Consider the following 9065-nt stretch of genomic DNA (forward strand, 5'->3'; position numbering starts at 1 on the left):
TGTACAGTGTACACAGTCAGAGGACCCAAGGCATCAACACGAGATGGAAGAAGACAGAACATTTTCTTTTTTTATGTAACGTTATTGATAATTGTTGTTTATCTCTTAAACTCGAGATACCGAATGAGTGTTTGAGGCAGTTTAAACCTATCACGGTAGTATCGAATAGTTTTTTTTCTGTGGTAAGTAAGATAAAGAACTGTCCTGCATGGTGCTGAATTATGATACGAGATAGTTAGCTGCAAGCTCGCTAACGTAACGTTAGCTGACGTTAATACAGGTGCAGCAGTTGTACCTGTTATGATTTAAAAGGCAACCCTAGTCTGACTATTTGGGATAGTTTGTGCTGCAAAATGTATGTTACTGTGTGTAGTGTGTAATAACAACAGAGTGTAAATTGTAATTTCCCCACTGGGGATTAATAAAAAGTATAAATTATTATTATTCATTTTAATACTTAAGCCGTCCAATCCAAACATATGCCAGTGGTCAGTATGGTTCTCATTGAAATCAATGTACTCACTCTGTTTCATCATCTCACCTGCATGTCTGGTTACTTAGACAGCTGCAGTATAGACTGCAGAGATGAAGTCCAAGAAGAAGAAGAGACAGGATGACTTCCAGAAGGTGAAGTTAAAGGTGGGAAAAACGAAGCCCAAAGCTGATAATGCCACCAACACCAACTTCCGCTCAAAGGGAATCCATCTAACCGAACAGCTGAAGAGAGACACTAGTGGCCCCACCACACACAGACACCTTGGTATCAATGTAAGCTCTTCACCTGTGTTTCACATGTCAGTGAACGCATGCTTTCACTACAAATACATTTTTGGAATATTTCAATTCCAACATTCCAGTCTGCTGTATCTCCCTTTTTCTCCTACTTCACTAGGACCTCCTGTCTCAGCTCCACCATTACAATCCCAATGTGAAACATAGTGCCTTGCTGGGTTTGAGAGAGTTGCTGTCTGATAATCCCTCTCTGTTAGAGCAGCATCTCTCTCGCCTGCTTTCTGAAGCGGCAGCTGTTTTCACAGACAAGGATGGCAATGTTCGTGTGGCAGCTACACGTGTGCTCAGGTTAGTGAAGCAACAGTGATGCAGGAATACAACAATATAGTAAAAAACGCTTGACTTTTGTTTCATAAAATAACATGGGCTAAACTGTCTTCAATGTTCACTACTTCCAGGTTCATTGCACAGTCTGTGCCTGCAGAACGAGTGGCTCCATTTTTCCCCCTCCTCAGTGCCCACCTTACTTGTGCCATGACCCACATTGAGACAGGCATCCAGGAGGACGCCATGAAGGTCCTTGATGTGTTGCTGGAGCACTACCCTGCTCTGCTAGCAGCGCGGCCTGCAGTACTCCTTACTAACTTCCTAGAGTTGATCTCTCATAGACAAAGCAGTGGAGGAGCCAAAAAGGCCCAGGATGCTAAGGGACGGACCTGGGCACTGTCAGTCAACCCTAGCAGGGCTGTGACTAGTCAGCAGTGGCGGCTCTCTGTGCTCCTCAGGTATGGAGGCCATGTGCACACAGATTCTGAAGAATTTAGTTAAGTTCAATTCAAATTCAAGCTGCTAACCTTTATTTTATCACTTTCATTTCAGGCTTGGACGCTTTCTGCAGGCAGTAGTTGAGGAAAGACCAGCGGAAAGTGATATTTTTATTCCAACGGAAGGAGTGTTTGGCTCCAGTGGAGATGGCAGGCTCACACCTCTGTATCTCAACTGGGAAGAGCTCACGTACAGCAAGGTCGGGGTAAAAGTGTATGAGCATTCTGGGGCCAAACCAACTCCACGGTCCACGTTTAGACTCAGGTAAGATACCACAAACTCCTGTAACCATCAAGGAATAGGTATCAGAGACGGGATTTAAATGAACATATGACATAACAAATGACTAACTTTGTTTGAGTTGAATTAATTCAAAATATTATATTTCAGGTTTAACATATTCTTTATTCTATTCTCTCACTGTGTAGACCGGATGTGGACCCTGGACCCGCAGTAGGTGAGGGTCTGGACTCAGCTGAGGCTGTTCAGAGCTTTGCAGCCACACTGGTGCCTCTTTTGCTAGAAGTGTGGGTAGAAGCCACTACCAGTGACTGTCCCTGGAACACCACTGAGGGCGCTCACCTGCTCACCCCAGATGCCATGTCAGTAATGTTCCAGGTGTTGTCTATTCTGCAGCTGCTGAGAAAACTGGCACCACAGCAGGAGCACCAGGATGCACTGGTGAGGCAAGGAGAAGGAAATTTTACACAGACGTTTTTTTTTTTTTGTACAAGAAAAGCTTGACTAAAAAATGCCTTGTCTTTGTGTAGGATGCATGGTTCTATAAAGAATATCTGGGAGATTTTAAGCAGCACTTCATAAAAAACTTTCCCTATGGTACTCGGGACACACCCAAACATAAAAAGAAGGTTGATCTAAAAAGGTAAGGAATATAATTGAATATGTCAAGCAAACATCCCCCTTCTTTAATTTGTTGAATCATCACAGTATAAACTACCCAGGATCTGTAATCAAAAGTACTTTTATGAAGACCTTTACTAGCTCTAACTACTGTAATCCCACTGCCCTTCCTTTAGGAGTAAGCAGACTGCTGCCGTCCCAGGATTGACAGTGGAGCCTCTGGCCCTAAACATCACACTTTGCCAGGTCATGGTGTCCCTCAGCCAGAGGCAAGGACTCGGTCGAGAGACAGATGAAGACTGGCTAACACCTCTGAGGACGTTTGTCCGAGACACTCTGGGCAGCGGAGTGAAACTGAGCTACAGGCAGCTTCACATGCTGCTGGGTACTGTGTGGAAGATGGTTCTCACACAGAGAAGCAAAAGTAAGCATGTTGCGGTGTATTTGTGAAAGTGTGTCCGATTTTTAATAAACGCAAAAGCATGATTTCAGTAGGATTAGTGTTTATTTCGGTGCTTTATAAGAAGATTATGGGTTGGTATCCAGATACTAGTTTGTGAACTAGAAGACATTTTTTATTGTAATTTTAATATTTGTGATTTTTGTATTGTTACAGCAGTGACAGAGGAGCTGATGGCAGCGGTGTATATCTACTATAAGCAAAGGAACCTGAATCTACAGACACGATCCCTGCTGCTGTCTTTCTACAGCAAGCTCTACCTGCAGGAGCAAGGACATGCTCACATAGCGAGGTAACTTCCGTCATTGTGTTTTTTTTATTTTTTTTTTTTATAAATGTGTGCTCTTCAAACTGGAGGTTTACAGCGCTTGCACACGGCAGTAGCTCCATATTGTAGAGTACCTGTTTTGAATATTAAATTAGATTTAACTTTTAGGAACTTAACATCCTTGCACGTTAGCATTATAGTCTTGCACAGCCAGATTACATCTCACAAGCTCCGCTATTGTGCGTAGTAAGCACAGACCAGTGACCAGTTTCGGGAACAGTTAATTCATCCAGTCCAATGCAGGAAGGGTTAATGAGGATCATGTGTTGTATAGTCTACACGAAATTACGTCTTACTCAAGCTAATTCATCCAGGACTGTGCCCTCGCTGAAAACTAATAATTTTGTATTTGTGCTTGTAAACAAAGTGGACAGCAAAGACATTTTTCCACTCTGGTGTTGAAGCACGGTGTTCTAATATTATTTTTTAGGCCTTTTCAAATCTAACAAAAACTTATTTACATTACATTTGTCTGTGTAACAATTGGTCTATGGAGGCCCAAATGAAAATTGTTGAGATTCAAAACCTCTCACTGTGCCTTTTATATCTAGACACATAATTCCTTACTGTCACTCTGGCTGCATTTGGCTCACGTGCACCTCTGTATGCTATCCCTCCCTCTGTCTCTCTGAAGGAGTAAAGTGCTGTGTCTATGGTTGGCATCTCTTCCTGTGCAGTTGTCTCAGCTGGGCCACCGTCACCCTGCTCTCTCTGAACGACTTATCCTGTCCATCCAGGCTGCCGCTTCTCGAAGACATACAGACCTGCTCAACAGTCTGCACACACACGCCTGCAGGCTTTACGGTACAAACACTCAGGAGGAAACAAGGAGACAATTCCATACATAATAATTTTCATATGCATTAACAGTTCAATACAATACAAAATGCAGCAACAATGGTCAGATTACCAAAGACAAAAAAATGTTACTAAGCCAACAGAATTATGAACCACAAGTTACACCATAGTTTCCCTAGGAGGCGGTGTAACTCCATGTTTCCCACCCCAGACCACTTTGTAAAACTGAACTACAACCAGAGGCAGAAAGCGGTAATAAGCCTGAACATATCACTGGTCTGAGGATGTTCGGATAGTTAGGCTGGTGTATGACAGAGGGGGCCAGGAGAGGAGGGGGGTGGATAGAAACTGCCATAGAGCCAGCAATTCACCACAAGACTCCTTTTGTCTGAGGGCTTCTGACATCAGCATGTGCGTCAGAGACACACACACACACACACACACACACACACACACACACACACACACACACACACACACACACACATTATCTGAGCCCTTACTGTAGTGGCTATGCCTGTCTGTCTCTTTTTCATTTTATATCCCCAGAGATTGCATTGCTGTCTCTATACATGTGAAGTGTGTTTGTGTGTGTGAAGATCCACAGGAAGGAGTTGTGGTGCTGCTACCAGCAGAGTCCCAGCAACGAATGGTGCAGCTGCTCTACTTTCTCCCCGAGATGTCCCAGTCTCTTCTGGCCAATCTGAGCTGCTGCTGCACCACTGGACGATTCTCTGCCGGCCTCGCTGCCTCTCTAATTCGTATTGTACACCTTAGGTGAGCTTTAAAACCCCCACAGACCTGAGGAGGCCACATGAACACAATTTACTGGCATGTGTGTGTAAGGAGACACTCTATAGATTTTTGACAGTGCAGGAATGCCCTCACGTTTGGACTCAAACTTTTAAACTTATCAGGAAATAATGTTGGGCACTCTAGCCTGCCACCATCAGATGGCAGTGTTGCGCTTTCACAGATGAATTCCTGAAATTTTTTCTGATTTCTTACTTGCCCGTTAAAAGGTGCTGATGTGGATGCCCTGTATATTTGATATTCAACTCACGGGTGACAATAAAAGCAGTTTTTATATTTTTATGTTCTGTTACACACCCAGAGCCTACCTTTCCCTGTGATGGTATGTGTATCTGCATGCATTTGTGCGTCTGGCCTTCTGCTTGTGTCGGTGGGGCAGTGTTATACACATTTTAAGGGGAGGCAGTGCTGAGTTCAGATGGGATGTGTGTGTGTAATGGGAATGATACAAAGAGCTCTTTGGGAGACTGGAATTTAGAGTCGTCATGGAGCATTGAGAAGACAGTTCTGTCTGCATTTGCCTCCCGGGCTTCACAAAACACACGTTATTCACTCACATTTCCTACTGTTAGAGATCTATCCTCCCCTTGGGACAAGGAAGAATTTTTCAGAATTTCTGCGTACCATTATCCTCAATATGATGCTCTCACAAAACAAGGCATCATGAATAATCCTATGAAAAAACATGTGGCTTTCCAGCTTTGTGTTAATTTTGAGTCGATAATTGTTTAACGTGTTCACTGATTGTGTTCTCTAGGTCATCCCTGAGTGGCTGGTCTGTTGGGAGCCAGGAAGCGGCTCTGCAGGACGTGGACTACATCAGCTTCTTGTTCTCCACCCTGACGGGATTCTCGTCCAACAAGCTCGCCTCCATGCAGGAGGCCGACGACGAGAGCGTCCTGCCTCCCTCCCCTCTCTCACCTCTCAGCATCTACCCCACCCCGCTGGAGCACTTCACACACCACTGGGATGTTGTTGAGGTGCGTTTACTGCACAGTCTTTCCTATAATTACCCCAAAGCTCACATACATTCTAACTCTTACCAAAGCCGCTGCCAATCAGAAACACTTGAATCGAAAATGAATCTAGAAGAGACTAGGAGGTAAAGGAAGAGGAAGACATTGATATTCTGGACACCTCTGTGGTCTTTAAATCCCCCCTGGTCCCTCTCTGTCTCTCATATAGAGCTCAGAGGGTGGAAGCTTTATCGTGGCACTATGCTTGAGAGGGGAACCTTTATCGCATTGCGCAGGTTGGAGATGATGTGGTTATCGGGCATAGCGCTTATGCACAAATGCTAATGAGAGCCCATGGCATGATGGGAGTGTGACATTTCTGCACAGAAATTACAGTTAATGTAACTATGCCCTGGGGCAAGTGTGTGTGAGTGTATGAGCAAGTGGGGGGGGGGGGCCTTATAATCACTAATTCAGCTCCTCAATTAAGCCCTCAGATCCTGCCTCTCTCATCTCCCTGTCTGAGTCAATCACAGGCAAGTGGCGGGAAGGAGGAGGGATGGGACACTTGGTGGCGAGGGGGGGGGCAGCATTAAGGGATGGACTGTGTCAACTCTGGTTCGACTAATGAGACGGGATTGTTTTTAATGACGGCGAGAATGCCAACAGGTGCACCGTTTTGATACACGCAGGCTCGCAACTCACTCCTGCACTTCAGCACGCACACACACCTCAATTTGATAACAGTTAATGAGAAATTTGATTTGGATTTGAAGTTAATGAGGAAAAGCTAAACCTTATTTTTAACTTTATAAAAAAGTTTGTGGCAGCTTCTTAGGCCTGAAATCCATCTTGTCTCCATCCTAGCAAGAAGGAAATGTAGACGCTGTTTAGTGACTCTTTTCTTTGGTAACGCTGAAGCGAAAACCTTACTTTATCCAGACAGGGTTGAGGAAATGCTCTGGTGTGCTTTAATGTTTTGTCTATTTACAGCAGTAATGTGGTTTGTCTGATAAATGCAGGTTAAAGCTGTTTGAGACAGATTCTTCCTTAATTTTCTCGTTAAACATTTAGCGTAATTTTTTTTTACTGCCTTTTCATTTAATTATCCTGCCTTACTTTTTCTACAGAAAACATTGTTAAAGAAGATTGTTAAATTTTCCAATGTATCAGCTCTCATTACCTGACATTAAACATCTGGGAATGAAAAACTTTGGGAAATGGAGACCCACAGGGTTTTAAGCATAGATTGTTAATATTAATGGACAGAGCATGTGTGACGTCACCCATCTGCTATGAGTCGACGAATTTGCCGTTACGGGCGCAGCCATCCTGGTTGCGGATGTGACGATTTTAGACGAGAGGGAAGATTGAGGGAGGAGCCATGTTACGTTACACACTTTCACTGGCAATCACATCATAGCCACGCCCTAAAACACCTCCTGCTAGAATGACGGTTTAAGGCACTTCCGCATTTGCAGCACTTGCCGAACCGGATGCGTTGTCCATTAATATTTACAGTCAATGGTTTTAAGTCAATGTATCAGCTACTCCATGACAGTATATGAAATTATCCCCAGAATTGTGACAGAAACATAATCTGTTTTTTTTTTGGCATACATTGTGCATTGTTTGATTCAGAAATTCTAAATTAAAAGTCTATACGTCACAGCTTCAGTAGCCGTAAGAAAATAAGGCTTAGTGTAGTTCTCCCTCCCTTTTACCACTGCAGAGAGTTAAAAGATTTGAACCAAGTCTCATTATAAAACATTTTAAATCTTCAAACTGAAAGCACACTGTGGTTACATTGCATTGCTAAAAGTAGAATCCTCTATCACACTTGAATTTTATGTAAAAAAGCTTGTGTGATATGAATTTATTTTTTGTTTCATTCATAGGAAGTCTGCCACTGTCTGGAAACTCTGGGTTCAAAGTCTCAGTGCTTTGACATCTTACAAAATGGCATTTGCAAACACCTGGTAAGAAATGGTTTTCATTAAGCAGGAAATTCTGTGTAGGATTTCTCAGTAGTTGCTTTAGTGCTTGTTTTATTCCTTTTCTTTATGCTTTCATGCTGTTGAAAACATGTACCGAGAAAACAGCCTGTATATATTATGTGTGTGTCAGACCAAACTGGGGGTGGTGCCTGACAGTATGGCGGCCGGGCTGCTCAGAGCTGTATCCAGATTACTGGACCTGTCCGTCCTGCCCATTGAGCCCGTGCTGCGCTTCTTGTCTCTGTGCTGCCTCAGCCTGCTGGCTCTGCTCATCACCCTGGAGCAGGAGTTACCTGCCGAAACCAACCACAAAAGGTGCGTGTTGAATGACTACAACCCTTTGCTGATCTGTCTTTGGAAAGGATCTCCTGCTGATATGAAATATTGACCTTATTAGTAGCAGTCTGCCATAATCAGGTGATCAATAATTACCACATTTGGGTTTAAAACACCTTTGTGTCACATTTGCAGGGAGGCAATATGGGGTGCTTGTGTGTCAGCGTTGAGCACCGTTCCTCGCCTGCTGCGAATGGTTTTGCAGTTAATGCGTGTTGGCGATCTGAGCGAGGAGGAGCTGCCACAGCTCGGACAGATCCTGTCAATGCTGCTGCAGCACACGCCGCTCCACAGCCAGCTGCTGGCCAACACTGCTCTGCTGCAAGAGATCATACAACACCTCACGGTAAACACAGCTCACACTTGAAATTCACAACGGATGGATTTTAAGACTTTTGTACAATTTGGATGGAGAGATAAAATACTTCTCATGGAGGCCATTCAAGTGATTTCTCTCTGTATGTGTTTCAGAGGTATTCCCGGGGTGCAACCAGGGAGCAGTGGTTGACAGACTTGCTCTACTGTTATAGCGTCACCGTGGCTCATGGCTCTTCCGCTCGCCGTGGAAACCTGAGCCTTCGAGACATGTACTGACCGACGCACCCACCGGACTGACACCTGGTGTGTTGCTCAGTTCACCTTCTCAAACATCTTACAGTGACTTTGAAACAAAAGCGATTGAGTACATACAACTACACTTTCAGACAGGAATACAGTGGAGTGACATGTTTTTTATTGTGAGTGACTATGAATACTCTACATTCTTGTTTTAAGAGCTCTAGTTTTTTCTGTCTTAAGCTGCCTCTTTAGCCTGGTAATTGTCAGTCCTTCTTTTGCCTCTTTGGAGTATTGTTGCCAAACGTTGTCCAGTACTTACAGGGGCACCTAGCAACTTTTGATTTAAAAAAACTGAACTGAAAAGAGGAAAAAAAAGCTAAATAAAGTTAAATACAAGTGCT

At 43.8% G+C, this 9065-nt stretch overlaps 1 protein-coding gene across 1 annotated transcript; it reads left to right on the forward strand.

The window, feature by feature from the left end:
- Positions 1-9063, forward strand: tex10 (testis expressed 10). Its single transcript, XM_078253008.1, has 16 exons — positions 1-182; positions 562-768; positions 893-1080; positions 1191-1517; positions 1612-1821; positions 1986-2238; positions 2328-2440; positions 2595-2842; positions 3035-3170; positions 3841-4010; positions 4604-4781; positions 5575-5797; positions 7672-7752; positions 7901-8085; positions 8242-8452; positions 8578-9063. The coding sequence occupies exons 2-16, from the start codon at positions 586-588 to the stop codon at positions 8698-8700; spliced, it is 2829 nt and encodes a 942-aa protein (XP_078109134.1). The 5' UTR covers positions 1-182; positions 562-585; the 3' UTR covers positions 8701-9063.
- Positions 9064-9065: the final 2 nt, after the last annotated feature.

This window comes from Sander vitreus, chromosome 6, assembly GCF_031162955.1.
Source record: "Sander vitreus isolate 19-12246 chromosome 6, sanVit1, whole genome shotgun sequence".
NCBI classification, from domain to species: Eukaryota; Metazoa; Chordata; class Actinopteri; order Perciformes; family Percidae; genus Sander; species Sander vitreus.